This window comes from Pholcus phalangioides, unplaced genomic scaffold (genome assembly GCF_987345545.1).
Source record: "Pholcus phalangioides strain wild (caught in Gottingen) unplaced genomic scaffold, Ppha-v1.0 ptg000015l_1, whole genome shotgun sequence".
Classification (NCBI taxonomy): Eukaryota; Metazoa; Arthropoda; class Arachnida; order Araneae; family Pholcidae; genus Pholcus; species Pholcus phalangioides.
This window is the reverse complement of record NW_028301608.1, coordinates 99,515,722-99,536,886: the sequence shown is the minus strand read 5'-3', so window position 1 is coordinate 99,536,886 and position 21,165 is coordinate 99,515,722. Positions and strand designations below refer to the sequence as shown.

Sequence of the window (21,165 nt, the reverse complement as noted above, 5' to 3'; positions counted from 1 at the left end):
ACTATCATCTTTTACTAGCCTAGTGAGCAGTTAAAACACATGCAACTGCGCTAATCAATTTTAATAACTTGTTATAACTTATGATAAATTTCGAAGAAAACTGATTAAAATTATTATGATGGCATATATGCAATGACATGCAAGACAGAGTGTCAACAATCGACTCACAGTTTTCAAAATGTGATAGCAAGAAAACTGACAGATATTACAGTCATTCTTGTGGAATATAAATGTGCGCGAACTCAGAATTTCAGATACATCATTCAAGTGCTCAAAAACCCATTAGAAAGTTGCTGCCTGTCTCTCCTGATGAAAAAAAATTCACATTTCTAAGTGCAATATTCGCAGAGATATTCAACTCAAAAATCACAATAAAGTTGCCAAAACAAAAAAACTAATGGACAATGCTTCTTTCCCACAACTTTTAAATTCAGATTTCTCTATGAATATTGCACTTGGAAATGTGATTTTTTTAATTTTTTTATAGCATCAGGAGAAACATCAACTTTCTAAGTGGGTTTCTGTGCACAGGGTGTCCATTTAATTTTTTTATTTTAATAACTACACAACCTCTTGCAACATGAATGACATATTGAAAATTCCTGACTTCAGCCATTTATATTCTGCAAGAATGTCTAATACATGTCACGGTTTTCTAGCTATTCCATTTTAGAAAGCATCAGTCGATTGTGGGGCACTCTGTATTAACATCAAAATAAAAACTATGACGAAAATATCTACATTTAAACATGAGAAAAATTTGCAGCTTGTGAGAACCAAATAAAACAAACAAATATGTTTGCATTCCAAAATTCATATTATCAAATACAAATATAGCCTTTGAAATTCAAAGGAATTTTTAAATATATAATTATGCATATAAATAATATACATGCAATACATTTTCACAATACTGGTATTAGACCGAACACTAATTTTGCAAGCAGCAATAAAAATCTGGACAAATAACAGGAAACAAAGGCTAAATTGGATGACTTCATCATGTCATCATTCATAATGAATCGATCTGAATAGAAATATATATATATATTAAATGGGAATGAATGGATGAAAATGAAAAAGAATTTTCTTACAGCAAAGATTATGAACAATGAGATTCGGTTAATAATGTCTCGACATGTTTAACTTTCTCTGGAATCTTCATCATTTCAGGCGTTATCTTTAGAAAAACCTTCTCCAGAAATGTCATCATCTCTTCGCACACAACTGGATATTTTATGTCGAATACATAATACGTAGCACACAGTGCAAAAAAAGCTGATCTCAGATCATTCGTATCACACACTCGTAGTTTTTCAACACACACTTTGAATTTTGAATTTTTGGCTAAGCAGTTTTCAAACGATGAGTTGCACACTATTTTTGTTGAAGTGCTATTTGGAACCTGCAATCATAACATATATATACTAGTTGGAAACAGCTTTAAAAAACAAGGTTTTAATTTTTAAACAAAACTATACTGAGAATATTTATAATCAAATCTTTATGAAAAACTTGCAAAAAGTTTTCTTTCTTAACTTTCTCAAAGTATTATAGCATTATTTATAAATTATGGCAGATGAATTCATTCGAGACGTTTCAAGGTACTTCATATGTGTACTCATATATGAGCTCACAATAAGTACAAAAAAACTCATGTAATAAATAATGAAAACTCTGATTCAAAGAATTAGAACAACATAAAAAGTCATAATTTTCTTTTCTGAAAAAGAGGATAGGGAAAAATAAATAACGAAAGGGAATTAGATTAGGATCTATAACAGCTCAGCGCAAGACAATTCAGTAGGAAACAATTTAGTGCAGCGACAATTCAACACAGTGATTTATAAATAACACAGTATTATAAATAAAAATTCCCTTCTTTTTCCAGACTTAGGACTAGCATGCTTTAAAATGGTTTTGCAAATAAGGTGTGGTTAAACTTTTTTTTGACACAAATATGTTGTTATCACAAAAAATAAGTAACTTTGCCTGGTTTTAATTTATACAAAAATTGCCACGTTTTTAAGACAAATAAATTTAATTGGTCGAATGGTCGTCGCGTTTCGGCTCTTCAATGGAGAGCCGTCATCAGGACTTCGTGGTGAGAATTCACACGAATGAGTCGTGGAAGAGTGATGTTTACGTCTGGTCGTCCGAAGAGTTCGCCTTTGTATTTGCTGCGTCCGAGTGGTCTTTGGATGTGAATTGGGGAGCCATCTGTTCTAAAGTGTTGAAAGTTTTTTCACGACTGAGGTTAATAAAGCCTGTCCAAGCTGACGAAATAGGTGGTGTGTTTCTTCCATCATTAACGAGGAAATTCTGGCATGTTCTGATGAAGTATCCCTCGAGAAAATTCAATTCAGAATTGTGCGTTGCTTTTTTAAAAACAAATGCTTTATCAAAATCAAAATAATGTGAATGTTGCCAACAGTGTTGGGCAATAGCTGAACTATCCGTCCGTCCCTTCTCAACATGCTTTCGGTGTTCGGTAACTCGAATATTTACCGAACACCGAAAGCATGTTGAGAAGGGACGGACGGATAGTTCAGCTATTGCCCAACACTGTTGGCAACATTCACATTATTTTGATTTTGATAAAGCATTTGTTTTTAAAAAAGCAACGCACAATTCTGAATTGAATTTTCTCGAGGGATACTTCATCAGAACATGCCAGAATTTCCTCGTTAATGATGGAAGAAACACACCACCTATTTCGTCAGCTTGGACAGGCTTTATTAACCTCAGTCGTGAAAAAACTTTCAACACTTTAGAACAGATGGCTCCCCAATTCACATCCAAAGACCACTCGGACGCAGCAAATACAAAGGTGAACTCTTCGGACGACCAGACGTAAACATCACTCTTCCACGACTCATTCGCGTGAATTCTCACCACGAAGTCCTGATGACGGCTCTCCATTGAAGAGCCGAAACGCGTCGACCATTCGACCAATTAAATTTATTTGTCTTAAAAACGTGGCAATTTTTGTATAAATATGTTGTTGTTGCGAGAAATGCATTATCATGTCATAAAAAGTAGTTACGCTTGCAGCTGAAAATTATGTGCTATTCCTCGTAGAAATTCATCTGATGTTCAATTCTTGTAATTTTGAACTATTTCAAAAAAAAAAAAAAAAAAAAAATTCGGTGTCCATAGCTTTTTTATGACGCTTAGTATTTTTTTGACTAAAGATGCACTGCTCTAATTTAATTTCTGTTAATCTTTGGTCACGGAAATGCTAAGTGTTGTAAAAGAGCTATGGACGCTGAAAAAAGAATTTTTGAAACAGTTCAAAATTTTGAGAATTGAACATCAGATGAATTTCTACAAGGAATAACACATAATTTTCAGCTGCAAGCATAACTACTTTTTATGACATGATCTCATGAAGACGACATATTTGTGTCAAAAAAAAAAATTCTAACCACACCTTATTTTTAAAATAATTTCAAAGCATTTTGAAAGTATGCCAGTTTTAAGTCTGAAAAAAGTATGAAGGAAATTTTTATTTGCAAAACAATCACTGCGCTGAATTTTTGCTGCGCTAAATTGTCTCGCGTAAACTGTCCTGATACCATGAAATATATAGTAGTTTAGAATAGCTTAAGTTGCTTAGACATTTATTATATGTCAGAATTGTAATCATTTATTCTTTGAAAAATATGTAAGATATTCACAAAATAATTAAATTTTTGGCAGAGTTTCTGATTGAATAAGTGCCAAAATTAGCATAAATCACACTTTTGCTAAGCTGTTAGACATGTAAAGGCATGCTTGGAAATAGGTTTTATTCAGTTGTCTGCAGAAAATGAGCTCACAAAAAGATCTAATGGAGGCCCTGAAATCTCTGATAGTGAATATCTGCAATTGCTTATAGTGAACTTGTTTCTCCCACTTCTTCGTGGGGACATGACTTCAGCTTCTGTCAATGTACCTAGATTGGCATTTAATTAATTATTGGATTTCTTTTATGTCCATATCATAGATTCATCCTTCATCAATCAAACGTAAATGTCTTTTATAATTTTTTGATTAGTACCGTATAAATGGAAGTGTCTTCGGGCACAAATTAAAGTTCAAGAGAGTTTTTCCAACACAAATTAACTATTTTTATATTTATAGCTCCCACAGCTACAACAGTGATATGAATGACATCAGCGATGGTGTAATTCATTTGTAACTTGAGACGTATGATATTCTTTAGATACACAATCATCACCATTAAGTAATGTGTATAGTGAGCTTTAAATGCTCACATCATATCCTAATCGTGCCACTGGATGATATGTTGTTATAATTACAAAACAAGTAAAGGACATTCTGCTTGGTAGATTCATTGACACCTTAATGATGCACAATTGGCTAAGTTTTGTTATTCATAGTCAGTATGTTGAATTTTTCTTGCAATGTTTTCACTTTCTTTTATTGTTTAGAAAAATTTCTAGATGCACTAGAAAAGCCTGGAGAGCCATCATTAACATGTATAATTCATAGTTTGTTCGAATACTAGAAAAAACATAAGAAGTGTTTTCCCATAAATGGGGTTTGTTTGAATACTAGAAAAAACATAAGAAGTGTTTTCCCATAAATGGGAAGAAGACCACGAATACGAAATCTACAAATACTGAGGGCAGACTGTATTAATTAATCTGCCTACATTGTACTAATAGAGGTACAGTAGACCAATACTACTAAACCATACATGCACCTCGTCCATATTCCTCTGCGGAACTTCTAATGAATTGGTACATATTGGAATGTGTGTTAATAAAGTTAAAATATCCTTACGTGTCCATGTTAGGAACCTAACGTGAAGCTTGTTTCTGTGTAATGCTTGTTCTGTGTGCTGCCATCTGCCTCTTATTTTTTGAACAATGAGTGAAGTGTAATGATTGAAGATTTTATTGTTGTAGGCCTGTTGCTTTCTGAGGCAAGACTTTCTTAATGGGGAGATCAGCTTGCATTCGCACCTCGAAGTTGGGAACTACAGAAAACCAACTTCAGTCGACAATAACATTTGAACCTGGGCCCCTCGCGATGAGAGTCCGTCACTATGACCAGTTACAGTAGACTCGATAACCTAGCATTTTCTTGCCAGTTCTTTTGCTCTCTCGCCAGACCACTTTTTTACATTAAAAATACATGCGTTAAAACATATTCCACAAATATGCGGACAGGATAAAACACTAAGACACACAAAGAGGAAGACAAATGAAAAAAAAAACCATAGCTGTTATATAACTGTATAAGTATATGTAAGTAATGTATGAGTAACTGTATAAGTAAGTAATTAAGTAAGTATAAAATTTTAAAGTACTTTTTAATTGGGTTGCTGTATTTTTGAAATATATGACATCCATATTTTTATGGGCATCATTTTATCAGCCACCTCATTGGGCATTTTGTCTGTCGTGGCATTGTATTTACTCGTATTTCAGTTCATTTTTGACTTTATATGGTGTTTTGTTAATAAAAATCTGGTGTACAGTAGTTTAAATGATTTGAATATATTGTTTTCCAAAGACCTTCCAGTAACCTGACATTTTCAGTAATTTGGTGTACCCCTGGTCTGATATACACAGGATTACAGAGTCTACTGTATGTGGCAAAATAATATCATATGAGAATCAATTTAAATAACACAGTAACAAATCATGACTGTTTCTCACCCGATCATTAAAGGTCATGAAATGATGGAGATCCACTTCAAATAACGAAGGAAGTAATAATACTGTACCAGCTGTCTTGACATCTGTTGAAAATAATAAAAAAATTGACTTGGAATTACACAATTTCAGTAGACACTCATTATAACCCCCATTGTTAAAAAGAAAAAAAGTTGTTATAATCGTATTAAGTCATTATATCGAAGTTTGAAAAAAACAAATTAGCTTTTTATGAGAATTATGTAATTGGATGGAATACAAATTTTATTATTCATTTTTTACTAATATAAGCAGTTGCAATGAAAATGCATCCAGTTAGAACAGTGATTCTCAAACTTTTGTCACCCACGGCTCTCTTGCCCAATTTATGGCTCATTTGCAGCTCCCCAGAATAGTTAAGTAGATATTTTCACTTTTAACACTAGAACCGCGGCACTTTCAGTATACCTAGAACCGTGGACTGGGTTAAATTAACCCAAACTGTGAAAAAACGGTGTTTCATAGCGAAAACAGGAATTTATTTTCAGTTCCTGGGTTTTTTCCTACTCTTATTCAATGTTGTTTAATTGCGTATTCATAATGGAAAACCATATTTGTTTATGAATATAAAATAAGCTTCAAAAAATTAGCTAAAAAATTATGTAATTCAGTAAAAATAAGATTTAGCATATATTATTTACTCTGTTCAGTCCAAAAACATTTTTCAGTAATCCCATAATATGACAAAGATGTAAAATAAGCATGTCGAATTGAGTATGAAAAAGTCTATAATGTGATTCTGTCAAATAAATATTGATTTCTTACTGATAAGTGGAATTTATGATGAGCAGTTGAGCAAATTTTTTTTTCATTATTCTTGCACATTCACCGCATGTTGAAGTTGCACATCCCATGCAAAAATTAACAGTTTTGTTTCAACATTTTTATGTTACCTGACATCAGACTCGTTTATTTTTATTTATTACTATTATTTTAATTGCTCTTGAACAGTTACATGATCAAGAGCACACAAACGCTTCCTTTTGCGCAAGGGCAGCACACGTATGATGAACGCAGTTCTTCAATAAGATTTTAGACGAACTGCTTTCGAAAAATAGTTCTGGCCTTCTGCACTGCTCTATACAAAATACAGGAATATTTTTTTAGTGAGATCCAGGATGTTGTAGGAAACGTCTGTGATGCCACCTTCACAGAACATTTGCTGGGCATTTGATCGCTACAACTATGATAGTTACACTTTGTTGAATTATAGTGTGAAATAACATTTGTGTATGTGTGTGGAAGCTTTTTGGGGCTACTACTGCCAATATCGACTGCCAGATGAAGCGTGCTGAGTAATGAAAAACATGATTCTTTCCTTGATAAACTGTCATTGTGGCATCATTGTTCCATACAACTGTAGTTTCACTATCTTTATTGCGTCAGATAATATTCCTCTTCGATTTCGTCTCTACTAAGCTTGTATTTTTTGGCTTTTAGCATTTGTGCCAGCTTCAGTGTAGTGAAAAAAAGGTGTCGGTTGAGGCATTTCTGCCCTTGTTCTCAAATGGCTTGATCAGTTGCATCACTATGTGCTCTGAAAGAGAGAGATTCGTTGGATGCTGATACTTCCCAAGGTTTGGAAATCTGTACAAAATGTATTTGGTGCAAGCTAGAATTTCATTCTTTTTCTGTGACATCGTTTGCCTACAGAAATTTTACCAACACGTTTTTTTAGAGTTAAACTTTTACTCTCCCAAAATCTTCATTGAGTCCTGACAGAATTTTAAGAATTCATGTTTACAAAGAAAAAAAATATATTTAGCTCCACTTGCCATTTCTAAATTGAAAAAACGATAATCTGCTCTGACAATGAATTGGCCCTGACCTTGAAAGACCTTTATTCTTCACTATCTTCATGTACAAATACTTTTTAAAAAAGGTAACCACTTCCAAGAAAATTCTACAACCCCTTTTTTCCTATAGAATAGTACGTTGGGGCAAAATGACCCAAACCACGGTTCTAGATACAAGTGCTTATAGCTTTGAAACATGAAATGTGAAGATGATAAAATTTTCTTGAATTAATATTCATGTGATATCATGAAGTCACGAAATTTTTTTAACATCTGCGTCTAAGTTTTCAAGATAAATGAAAACGAAGTTTGATTTGGGCCAAATTGACCCACTCTGCGGTTCTAGTGTTAAGAGAAACACTTTGAGGCATATGTAAATAGGCACACAAATCAATATTTCCACCTCATCGCGATGCCCTGACAAAGGTTGGTGACACCCCGGGAGCAGCAATGCACATTTTTAGAAACACTGGAATAGAAAATAATAAAAAATAGTAATAATTAATTGCATGTACATCCTTAAGTATTGAATTCTCCTACATCAAAGATCAAGGTCAAACAGACTCTTCCGAACGGATTTCTCTCATTTTTTTGCAAAAAACAATCAGAGCAAAGCTGAATTCGGACGTTGTATTGGAATGAATGATCTTTGTACGTCTTATGAGATGAATACGGGAAACATTTGAAACTTGCCTATAATAGCAGTCGTTATAATATGATTGTAACAATGCACGATTGTTATAATAAGTAGCGACTGTATTTTTTACACATTTGCAATCTAATTTGAATAAATGACAGGTTTTATCCAATTAAATCTAGAACAATAGAATATTTTGTTTAGCTTTCCTTAAACAGTTTCAAAAAATCCTGTTCCTTACGTGATGTTAATCGTCATTAATGCACAAACTTTTTGATCTGTCATATAAAAGATGAATTATCACTTTGAGGGCCAAATACAAAAGAAACATATCTCCCTCACTGATAAAATTAATATCAGTGTATTAACCTCTTCAGAGGTATGCTTGCGAAATCTTCCAAAACTTTCTCATAGAGATAATTAGAACCCAAGTTTGAAGGGGTGAATGCAAAAGTCTTCATGGACTTCAATCAACATTCAGAGTTCACATAATTCTGTTTCATATATATATCACAATAAATTTCATGACCTGTATTAATTTTAATGATTGAAAAATACTTTTTAACAATAATTCTCTTCTGGCCAGGGTATGAAAAAATCATGATTTTAAAAAAATTAGATTTTTTTAAATATTTAAATTAGATTTTTTTTAAATTAAAAATTAATTAATAAATATCTTGTTAATCATTGAAAATACATGTCTTCATATCAGCTACCTATTTTTTTCACCTAATCCCTCAAATTTAATTCAGCATTAATCCTACAAACTAAACATTAAACAAACTACAGTCAAAAAATATGAACACCAAAATTCTGTGTTTATGTAACATGAAAAGTTGTTGAGCCCAAATTAACTTCATAGATTAACACATTTCTCTTGTATAAAAGTGATTTTATTCATGAGGACTCCGCCCTTTAAAGTGAATGCCTGGTGGCGCTTCAGTATCACATATGGTGCAAGGTTTCTTGATTCATTCAATGTAACCAAAGTCATTTAGCATCAACTAAATGAAAAATATTCTATTGGCAGTCTGGGTCAAAGCACACGTAGGTATTGCTGGAAATGAAAAAGTGGATCAACTTGCCAAGGAAGCGACAACATTGAAAGACTTGGTTGTTCTACCTTGGCCGAGGAGTCATGTCCGCAATATCTTGAAAGACAGAATGCTTCATCTTTGGTAAGTTGAATGGAACAAGAACTCAAAGAAAGACACCCACAAGATAGAACGTAGAGTGGCTTTGCGCAAGTGTGTATGGCCGCGAGCAAAAACAATCTTTTTAACTGAGCATGGTCCGTTTCCGACATACTTGCAGCGCTTTGGACGATCATCTCACAATGCTTGTAAGTGTGGTGCTACGGGCTCACTATGGCATTACGTCTGCCAATGTCCACACACATCAGCGTTTCATTTTGGTCAGATGTCACAAAGTCAGATGACGGCATTCAAAAGAAGAATACTAAAAAGTCCGATGAACTTCTCGCGCATTCAAAATTTGATTCAATTTTTAGACAGTAACCTATATTTGCTGCACGACAAGAAGGGTGGACTAAGGAAGAAGCAGGATGAATTTCAGCCTTCCAGACCAGTAAAGCTGATACCAGGGAGAGTCTACAACTTGCGGCCACGTAGGGGTACTGGAAATTCACGAAACTGATACGTCGTTGAACGGCGAACTTTATTGGAGAAACTATAAACACTTAACATGTTAACGTGGTGAATCAATGCCACCCATAATCCAGCTAGCCAGCCGATGTAGCTCTGGGAATGATGAAAACCTCCTAATTGCCCAGGAGAATTAAGACGTAGGATGCTTATGGAACAGGAATGTGTGCCTAGAATGAGCTAAAACATCTGGGTGTCCGAACATTGGCTGACTTGGACACTTGGACCAGGACACGTGACGCAAACATGACATCGATTCGTCGCTGTACAGGCTACACGAATAGTGACATCCAACAAACGTGGATGGAGTGCCACCAACAGAATTTGATTATCGAGTCTGGACGTTCCAAGGACGCTATAATATCAATTTAGATTCTTAGATCATGATTTATCATAATTATTCCGTTGATTTATACTCCTGTAATTGGACTTGTTATTCTGTTATACAAATTTATATAGATATATATACATATTTAATAAAATTCCGGATGCACCCATCTTTCGGGAACACTTTGATATCTCCTTGAGATGGGAAGCGGGGTGTGTCTGGTCCTTCAATGTTCAATGTATTTCTATTACATGCATACCATACTAGGTTATTTTTACTTCAATATCATTGAAGTTAAATAAAGAAAAAATGAAACTTAAATTTTGTGATTTAAATCAATGATTAAAAAAATCAATTGGTTTAAATTCTGATTAAAATCACGATTTAAACAGTGATTTCATCGCATTATTAACTGTGATTAAAATCATGATTTAAGTCAAACTGATTTAAATCAGCGTACCCTGCTTTGGACAACTTGAAAGTCCACATAGGTCCTATAAAGATTCCAATGTGTATTATAATTCATAAGTGTATTATGTGTAATAAATATACTTAGCCATTTAAAAGGCCAAAATCGAGAAGAGTTATTTTTCTATCATGTAGTGGCAACGGAGCTTTTGTAAACACAATGTTTTTGTGCCTCCAGCAAGTAAGCGGCTTGGGCATTTTCACTCCAGTGCTTAGTTTATGTCTCTCCACTTTTAACGTAATAAATAATCTATTTTTAATATTAAACCAGTTCTTGAAACATTATTTATAATACAGAATATTATATTATAATAATGTATGAAACTAATTTAAAGGGGGAAAACACTGCATACACTGCAGATGTTCTCTGTCATCTTTGTATAGCTGAAGTTGAGACTCTACTAATGTCTTTTCTTTTGATCCACATGCATGCTCTAGGACTGATTGATGATAACATTCCAGGCCTTTGCTAAAATTTTCAAACACTTTCATGATTGTTATTCTTTTGAATTCTCTTTTTATCTGCAAAACAAATTAAAATAGAGTTAGATACAATTGCAAAACAACATTAAATACAACTGATATCAAAAGAGAAAAACATAAAAATGACAAATGAATTTGATTTGGGGGCACTAGACAGATTTCATATATTTAGGCACCTATCAGTCAATGATGAGAAATTTTAAGGGCTGCAACTGGACAGTTGGTTAACCACGACAAACTCTAAATTTGGAATCTTCATGAAATACTGAAAGTTGATGAGTTATATGGTTATATGGCTGTGGGCTGATTAGTCAAGAACCTAAAGTTTATAGCAGATTCTGAACAGCTTTTTCTTTTAATGGCTTTGGCTGAGAGGCTGGTGTGCAGACTAAGGTATGAAGACTTTCTATGGTGGAATATGCTGTGCAGTTGTACTTTTAGATGTCAAACTCACTACGACTCAGAACATTCTGTGGTATGGTAGGGGAACTGTCATCAATCTGGGCTACCATACCATTTGCTTTGCTCGCAGCCCACTGTTTTTAGCTTGAGATGTTCAGGAGAGAGTGAGAGATGTTGCTTTTTATATTTTTCTAAATGGAATAAACAGCAACAAGGAAAATGCATGTTACACTGGCAGATGTTTATAATGAAATGAATGCTTCCCCCTTCCTCCTCCTGGCAAAACAGCGTGAAGACTAATTGCGTCGAACTGACGGTGTCAAATGCCATGAATCCAAGTGTCTCATATTCGAACATAATGTACCTTTGTACTTTTTGCATCATTCATTATTTTTTTCATTGAAATCACACATGTACAAATATGAAAAAGAATACTTTTTATAGTAATCCTCACCTCTGAGAAATTGAACAAAGCTGGATAATTGTTTTGAATTTCAATTACTTTAGGTGAATAATAGCTGATAAAATGTCTTCTGTAGTCAAATGTTGCTGCCATGCATCTTTTAAGAATGTTATGATCAGGATCTGCACGAACGTGATGAATTTTCATGAAATCTATTACATCTTTCAGTTCTGTCCCTATTTCTTCTAGTTTAAAAATAAATATAAAATCAATTAGAAATCAAACTCTCTGTATATACAGTATTCAAGTACAATTGAAAGTGGTAAACACAAGTGCCAAAAGGGAAAATATTGGGAAAATCACAAAAAAAACAACATTTTTATAGCCAGTGGAGATGTTCACGTTTGCTATCTTTTTACATGCTCTTTTGAACTACTTAGAGGACTTCCACTCACATGCTACGTTGACAATGCTGAACAGCAAAACAATAATTTCAACAAGTTCAATATGTAATATTGTACACCCTCGCTGAGGTGGCCTCTGGCTACGTCAGAGCAGGTTGGTATTTTCCATTCGCGTCTTTTGTGCTATTTTAGAGTTTTTCTTCCCCCTTTCCCCCTATTTGAAAAATGAACCCTCCCTTCGCCTGTCAAGGTCAGAGGCCAACTCAGCATGGGCATACAATACATAGGTGCCAATTCCCAGACTAGAAAAATCTGTAGTTTGTCACGTGATGAAACATTTTGCTGCTAAAGAAAACATGCCATAAAAATAAAAGGGAAATGGAGGATTTTTCAGTGTGACCATATCACTTATTTCTAGGACATTCCTGTATTTTCCTGTAATTTTTGAGCTCCAGTCTTTAAATAAAACCACTTAAAATATTGTCACAAAAAGGTCCAGTTTTTTATATTTTCAACAAAGCCAACTTGAATTTTTATTTTTCACTGAAATCAAGGTAATTATGATTGAGTAGGCCCTATTCACCTCCCATATTTGCCATGTTAAATGTTTTTCCCCTGTAGAAATTATTTTAATCCACTGATTTGCAGTACTTTATTTTTTGCCATTAGCAATTTTTTTTTTTTTTTTTTTTTGGAAATTTTAGCAACAATTAGAAACTTTGCTCAGTTTTTGTATATTAGGCAACAATTGACAATTTCCCGCATGTTTCTCAAGAAAACTTAATCAGTTTGAGATTGCAAGGACTGAGGGCTTTTCTTTAGAGATTTTTAATTTATGCAAAGCAAACAATTTGAGGGTTTTTTAAGGGATTTAACTATAAAGATAAGAGAAATCGGAAGAATCTGGTTTTCAATTGAAAGATTTTGATAAGGCTAAAAAAATTAGAAGGCTTTTGGTCCCAAAGCAGAATGTTTTGCATTGTTCTGCAATGAGCCCTAAGCTAACTGGAAATGTTCTGAGGTAAAAATTTCCATAACAGTGTTTTCAACACATTTCTTGAAATTCTTCTAGACTGTTCTGCGACCTCTGTCACAGTTTTCGACATATTCTGTTTTGATGGCTTCTGGGTAAATCAAAGCATTGGCACTTAGGCAATATACGCAAAATACAAAACATAAAATATACTTACCATCAGTTTGAACTTTCTTATTATTCTTCTCTGTACAGATTGGCTTATGTGACATTTTCCTAAACACATAATCATACCTTTAATCTTGAATTTTTACATGAATAATGAAATAAAAATAACTGCACATTTTATTTTACTTTAATTTTTTTTTTTAAAACCAACATTTTCACAAGTAATGAGCTATGTAACACAGAATATTGGTGCTACTCGTGTCAACATCTATTAGGATCATATACAAGTTACACTTTTAATTCTGGGTTTAATTAACAGTTGAATTAATTTGTATTTTCATGCATACAACAATTCATGGTTTCATAACAATGGTTTTTTTTACAATCAAAGCATGATGTTTAGTGTATTGACAAGAGTATATTGTTTTGCATTCTTTTAAAATTGTTCTATATATTAATGTGCAGTAGACCCTTGATTACCCAGAGTACAAAATTTTTAAAACCTCACATACGGTGAAGGGGAGAAGAGAATAAAATCATTCGTTTTAAGGGAAGGGGAATCTTTAATTTGAAATAGAACGTGAGCACACTGCATGAAATTACATCAATAACTAAAGATTGAACGAAGGATTCAATTGAAGTCTGCGGCTTTCATGAACCGTTACTTTCCAACATTCAATGAGTCACAAATGGTTTCCAGGTTTTTAGGCCATGGTCTAAGGAATTTTCTTCCTAACATTTCGCCCACATCTATGGCAGGCATAGATGGTTTAAGGTTTAAATACAAATACAAGGCCACAACAGGCAAAATGCACGAGGTTAAACACAAGTAGGTTTTTGCACCAAGTAAGAAAGAAGTCATACATTCCTCAGAAGTCTATATAAAGAACAACTTGATGCCTTTCTCGTTTTTCTCAGAAACCTATGTGTATAACCTTAGAAGATGCCTGCCATAGACGTGGGCAAAACAGGAAGAAAATACCTTAGAAGATGCCTGCCATAGACGTGGGCAAAACAGGAAGAAAATGCCTTAGACCAAAGGTTTCTAACCCATGGCCCAAATGTGGTCTTTGCAGCTTCTTGCTGTGGCCCACTGACCATTTTGAGAAAATACAAAGAAAAACTACTTCTACTCAATGCCAGACTTGGCCAAGTGCGAAAAGTGCAGCCACACAACGGAATAAAATGCCTTTATTAAGTTACATTTTAACTGCTTAGCAAAGCAATAGCTTATAAAATTTTTTCTAAGAAGGGAACCCAGTCATAGGATTTTAATCCCTCCCCCCCCATCAAGAGTGCATACGGGTTTGGTGCTCTGGGTGCTGAACAAGGAGGAGAGCTAAGTTCATCCTTCAATTATGTACTTAAAACTACAATGGGGATGCGTGCTCACCCCAGCTGAAAGAGTATTTAGTTGCGGCTTTGGGTAGCAACTGTTTAGCCCTGACAGATCTTTCATTGTCTCGCTTATATATATTTGCAGACATAACTTGGCTTTTCACTTTGACCTTCCCCCCCCCCCCAAGAACAAATTTTTCACAGGCTCTTCTATAGCGAATTTATATGGTGAAGATAAAGAGAAAAAAAAATCGTTCTGGGCTGGAGCCCTGTTAGCCTCATTCTTGCTGGGACCATGATTGAAAAGAGCAATGGTTCTCAACCTTGTCTGCCTAAGGACAAACTTACGATTTTTCTTGGTGTGCAGCAAGTTGCCCAAATTTATTATTACCATAATGTATAGTACATAGTTTGACATTGGCTACACTTTAAGAACCTCACTCATGGGAGGGCAAGAACTGCACCATATAGGCAACTGTAGCGAGGCAGCACCCTGAAAACTGCACCAATTAGGCGACTACTCCAGAGGCAGCTGAACTTTGAAGGCTGGGCCACGACTGGCCAAATATTGCAAGGCAGCTGTGTGTATTACGTGTTTATTCGTATACTTCATATATATATATATTTGTATGTAATCTTCCTTGTGGCCCCACCCAGTGTTTTTGGGATCCAGGGATTTGGGGAGACACACTCACACTTCCCACACAACTCAATCAACTCAGTAGTAAATTACCTATGGCGATAGACCTGAGTTGTGCTTGGCTTGAATGAATATGTAGTCATTCTTGTGGGTTAGTGCCTGCCAGGATGTCCGAGGATATTAGAGGATCAAGAAAGCCATTTTAAAGGGCCGCAAAGGTTTTTTCTGCACCTGACCGCAAAATACTTAAGCCTGTCCCTGCTTCTACTTCACATAGAAGACGATTAAATCAGAAAAAAGAAGTAAAAAAGTTACTGAAATCTGTGTTGCTGTATTCAGAACTGTGAAATACTTTCAGATTTAATGGTACTAATCGAACTACTAATCGGTACTAATGGTAATTAATCGAACCCGGGTTCAACTCCCGGTAGAGGCAGAGATGAGTTTTTCCTTCCTTAAAAAAATTAATTAACATCTCAAATAATAAATATCTTCACAACATCTAGTCTTCCATATATCTTGTATTAACAAGTGAAGAGCAACACCCATGTCATATACCCTATATATTTATAAGATCACAACAAACATATGAATTTTGAAGCAATTTGTCGCAACGAAATGACTTTGCTACAACTTTGTACAGTGACGGAATGAGCCTGGAACAAATTTGTACCACGACGAATTGCTGCTGCGACAAATTGAACGCGACAAATTGTCCCACAACAAGTTGACCTAGACCCCGGTGAATATATAAACCAGGGCTGGGCAAATCCCAGGCAACAGGTCGCCATGGTGACTAAAAAATTAGTATCGATGCCTAAAATTTTCTTAGTGCAGATATTAAATTGTAGGCTGAGAGCAGCACCAAATGTTTGGAATTGATAGCAGCATATCTGCCACCATGAAAGAGGGGTCACCATGTCCTGAAAAAGTCAGAAGTATATATTATTTTAGACTTTTGTGTAAAAATTTTTTCTGGCACCTAGATTGTTTTGCAATTTGTCCAGCCTTGATATAAACCCAGGATAAATAATTTTTGTGCATACAAATATTGATTCTATAAATTTGAATTATTTTAAATTTCTGAAGATTTGTCTAGCCACACAATATACCTTTACAAAATGAAAAATAGGTTTAGTGTAATCCTTTCTTTCATTGGCGACTTTTTTTTTCACAATTTCCTTTTTCAGCCGGCTGACGCTTTTCTTTCCAGTCAGCCATTTTCTTCCATTAGCGTTTTCTTTTTATGTCGGCAATTGGTATTATTGTTTCCTTCAGCTTGTAGGTTTGTAATTTTTTTTACTTTCAGTCTATTTTGTCATTGTCTGAAGGCGAAGCTGCCGCTAGTGATATGCTTTTGAGTTGAAGAGTGCAGCTTTTGAGTCCATTAGAATTTTAAAGCTCATTTTCTTTTGTCAGAATATTTCGTTTTGGATCTTGTTTTCTCACAGGTTTGCCAGGGTTCCCCTGACTTTGTATCAATTGCAGCAATTTGGCTAATCAGATGGAAAAAGTTGCAGCCAAATGAGAGAGAACCTTAGCCAAATTAAAGTGTCATATATATAATACGGATTCCAAAACGACTTATATCAAGTTCAAGATGGAAAAATAAATGAAAATGCAAATCATGGACAATTAAAAATTGTTTAATATAAAATGTAAATTCCAGTAAAAAAAAAATATTTCAATTATCAATATCAAGAATTCACCGACATTTTTTATGCTGCCCACTATTCAAAAGCATTTTCAAAATCAAATCGTTACCTGCTGGAAACAGAAACAGAAGTACTCCTATTTGCATTTTATACATCCACTCTGTTCCGCACAATGGTATCTTAATGAAGTTCATGATACTAAGGCAGAGATGATGCTGTACTCTGATTTACCTGGGTCCCAGAATATTAGCAAAATCTGGGTCATTTGAGAGCGAAAGTGGGTCCCTCTCGAAAAAATGTATATGGTCTTTGCCCCCCCCCCCCACCCCCATTATTCACGGCTATCCCTGTAAATCAAATAACTTGTTTCTAAAAAGATTTTCAATCTAAAGGTTCATTGAAAAAAAATAGATTAATTTACCAGCTTACAACTAGGTTCTTTTACTTTAAATTGTCTACTAGTAGAGAAAGCTCGCAAAGAAACGCATAAACCACGGCCGTATCTAGAGGAGGGAAGGAGGGAAGCAACTGCCCTGGCAACTACTTTAGATAGGAACAAAGAACACATTATAAAATTATAGAATTTTAAAGTTGTGGGGGCGGCAAAATAATGTTTGCCTTGGCAGCTGAACAGCCCTATAGACAGAAATTTCGTTTGGTGGGGGAACCACTTTCATTTTGGGTGGGGACCTAAGTGATAGAACGATAGATTTGGCCATCTTTTTCCTCTTTTTTGGTAATTTTCTCACATTTCAGGAGGGGCGACCAGACCCTCAAGGGCCCCCCCCCCCGCTATGGTCTTGCGGCTGAATTACGTTTATCCCAGGCCGCAAAAATCCTATAGTTATAGCCCTGCATAAACACTGAGAATTTAACGCATGTAATAAATCTAAAACACATGTAATTAAATTAAGCTCATTTATATATATTTACTAATAAAAATCAGTCTATAAGTTATTTTTTTATTGATTTTCCAATTCGGACTTGGCTCTTTCAATAATATATTGTTTGAATTTTTTTTAAAGCAAATGAGGTTTTTAAGTTTATCTTCTGATTCCCTAATATTTGCGAAGCGATTTCCTGGTGGAATGATTTCCTTTTCCCTCCTTGGTGGTCCACAACTCTGATCCACCATCATTGAAATCCCACAATATTTTCACACCTAAATATGGGGAGCTATGTCAGATTTCTGTTGGTGAAACTTGTGTGTGTCCAGCGTTTGACATGTTTTGTGGTCAGTATAGTGCCATCTATCCTCCAAGTTGCTAATGTGTGGATTTGAAATATAAAGTGTATACATTTGTGTTGTAGAACTGTATGACCTTTGTGGCAACAGAGTTTTTTCTTTTTTCAAAGGAATAGTTAACTCAAAGTTGGAAAACCTTAGAAAATCATATTTAGCCGATTACCACTGTGCAATTGCGGGTTGTAAACCCAGATTTTTGTAGAAGGCAAAATCAGAGGAGAGCATGGGGACCCGTGCCCACTCTCGAAGGCAATGGTCCTCAACCTGTTCAAGCCAGCAGCTCGGTTACATTTATTTTTGTGAGTCGAAGTCCCGGTCAAACACACGACCGGCGAAAAACAAAACGGCTAATCACGAGCGTTCGGTATAAATGATGTCAGGGCCAAGTACCAGGCAGCAGTTGAGAAACACTGCTCTAAGGAGATCAAAAATTAAAAATATTTTAAATCTTTTTGAAGAAAATTAAAATATTTTTAAAAAAAAACATTCTAATACAATCTGTTATTTTGAAATTATTTTTGAGAGTTAGTGACCCGAAATTTCTGAAGAAGCAATCCTTGTGCCCTTCAAACAATGATTATGTATACACACCTCTGATTTTCGCAATGCAAAACGGTGACGACCACATAGCGGCTAGATGACAAAACTGTGGTTATTCAATATATAGTTTTTACAGATTCAGTTCGCCTTAACAACTATCTCGAAAAAAATTTACAATTTGAATGGGCATTCCAAACATTTATAATTTTTCAAAAAATATGCGTTTGCAATTTTATAGGAACAAAGCGAATTTAGACTGTCTTTGAATGCAAGTAGATAGCGATGAAAGTACCGTAATTTTCAGTATGTAACCCGAAGGGGGAACTCTCAGGAATTGGAAAATTCATTATACAGGGATGCAACTGGATACCTCATCATCTTATTCTTCATCAAGCCACGGATTATATCAATACACTACAGGAAAATTCTTCATCTGTACTTCAACGCAGTAAAATTGGTTTTCGAGATCCTGTAATCAGGATAAGCATTGGAAAGGGGGGAAAAGAAGTTGGGGAGGTTTCCTTCTTTCTATACTTTCTTCTTCTAAGAATTAGGAAAAAACACCAAATTTTTATGAATCCCCTTCTGGAAGTCCAGGTATTTGACACGCATTGCAATCTCTGCTGAGAGAAGTGTTCAAACAATAGGTTGTTTCTTGCATGTAGGCACTTGAATGTGCGGTCAACTAGTCATGGTTTGGTATGAGGTTAATTGCCCCTGTCAACCCCCTCCCTCCTCTGAAACCATCTCGAAAGTTGTTGAACATTGTTCGCGATTGGCCAACAAAAACTTCACTGCCTGATTTATGAACATGCGTCAAATAGTCGATTTGACCATCAAGAAGATTAATAAAAAACTCAGGATTTGGCAAATTCTATCTTTTATTTATTTGCCAAAGGAAATATTTTATCTCGATTTGGAACAATGGAAAAATCGGCAGCGTTGAACGATAGATTATATTTATATAATCCTACTCATCATATTTCCATTTTTATCACTTTTGCATACCAGCCCCGTTATACTTGGAGTTCTAATTCAGCAATCAAGTTTTTATTGAATTCAGAAACCATTCTTGAAGGAACCCAGAAACCTTTTTTTGCCCTGACCGTTTATTATTTAAAAAAAAATCCTGTTTTTATTCCTATCCTAGAGAATATATTTATTTATACATCAGGAGGGACCATTGCATTATTTAAAAGTAAAAGAGTCCAGATTTTGGAACGGCTATAGTATACTCCTCTTTTTCACCAAATATTTTCTTTTGCAATTAACACAAACAAAACTTTAAAGTTGTGTGTTGTGTGGGGGGGGGGGGGGGGAAGGCAAAAATCATAGTTTTACAACCCTGCCATATGTGGGGAACAGATACAGTATGGTCTGCCATGACTTTTTCCTGGCAATAAGTCGCCAAAACCGTCATAATGGTGATTCGGGTTGCCATATTTTTCATCTCCCCAGTTTTCGCTGGGTGATACCCATGGTGTTCCCATGGCTTCGTGAAAATGAGATATGATTGAAACTTTCAAGATTAAGCATGTAAAACTGTTAAGCAAGCATTACTAGACAGGTGAGGGCATCCAAAAAAATCAGTTTATTTGAGGCCACTGGATTGCTGGTGATTTTTTTTTTTTTCTGGCGTCTGCAGTCAGTTACAGCCTTGGCGACTTTTCGTCTGGCCGTCGGACCTGTTTGGCACCGAAAAAAAGTCGCCAAGGGGATCTGGATTATACTGCATCTGTTCGCTATAATCATATTATATATATAATACCTATTTATATGTTAATACCTCTTTCCAACCCTAGAATACTAACTCTACGTCTCAGAAACGTTGATATAGGCAGTAAACATGCAGTTTTTATCAGCTTTTTTTTTAGTTAGCATTCTAGGGTTAATAATAAAGTTTGAGAAAATATTTTTGATAACTACCTGATACAGAAAGGATGATACAACACAATGTTTCTTGAAGAGACTGCTAGAATGCCCAATACTAACTATCTTACTGGATACGATCCCAACATATGGTCATGTTCCAACGCACTTCCAGAATAGAAACCCTATTAACATGAACAACAAAATCTTTATCAGAATGTACAAATTGAAATTTCGAAAATCAGCACAATATAAAAAACAAACTCAATAATAAACGCAGAAAAAAACGCAAAGATCAACGGAGTTCACTGGGTCAACGAGATATGGACGGCTGGGGTTCCGAAAGAAAGAAAAAAAAATAGAAAAAAATATTTACCAGTTGAATTCTTTAAATTATGAAATTTATACGAATTTTTAAAAAAAATTAAAATTTTCATTTATCT

At 34.9% G+C, this 21,165-nt stretch overlaps 1 protein-coding gene across 2 annotated transcripts; it reads right to left on the bottom strand.

Annotated features, from left to right (window-relative positions):
- Positions 1–562: 562 nt before the first annotated feature.
- Positions 563–21,073, bottom strand: LOC149077181 (sterile alpha motif domain-containing protein 3-like). 2 transcript variants are annotated; one of them, XM_089244917.1, is made up of 6 exons: positions 20,780–21,073; positions 13,484–13,542; positions 11,941–12,134; positions 10,955–11,123; positions 5,673–5,755; positions 563–1,405 (listed from the first exon to the last, which is right to left on the bottom strand). In XM_089244917.1, exons 2-6 carry the CDS (start codon positions 13,536–13,538, stop codon positions 1,103–1,105), a joined length of 804 nt encoding a protein of 267 aa, XP_089101043.1. In that variant the 5' UTR covers positions 13,539–13,542; positions 20,780–21,073; the 3' UTR covers positions 563–1,102. The 2 variants fall into 2 exon arrangements, with proteins under 2 accessions (XP_089101043.1, XP_089101044.1); XM_089244918.1 differs by having other exon boundaries at positions 11,941–12,131.
- Positions 21,074–21,165: the final 92 nt, after the last annotated feature.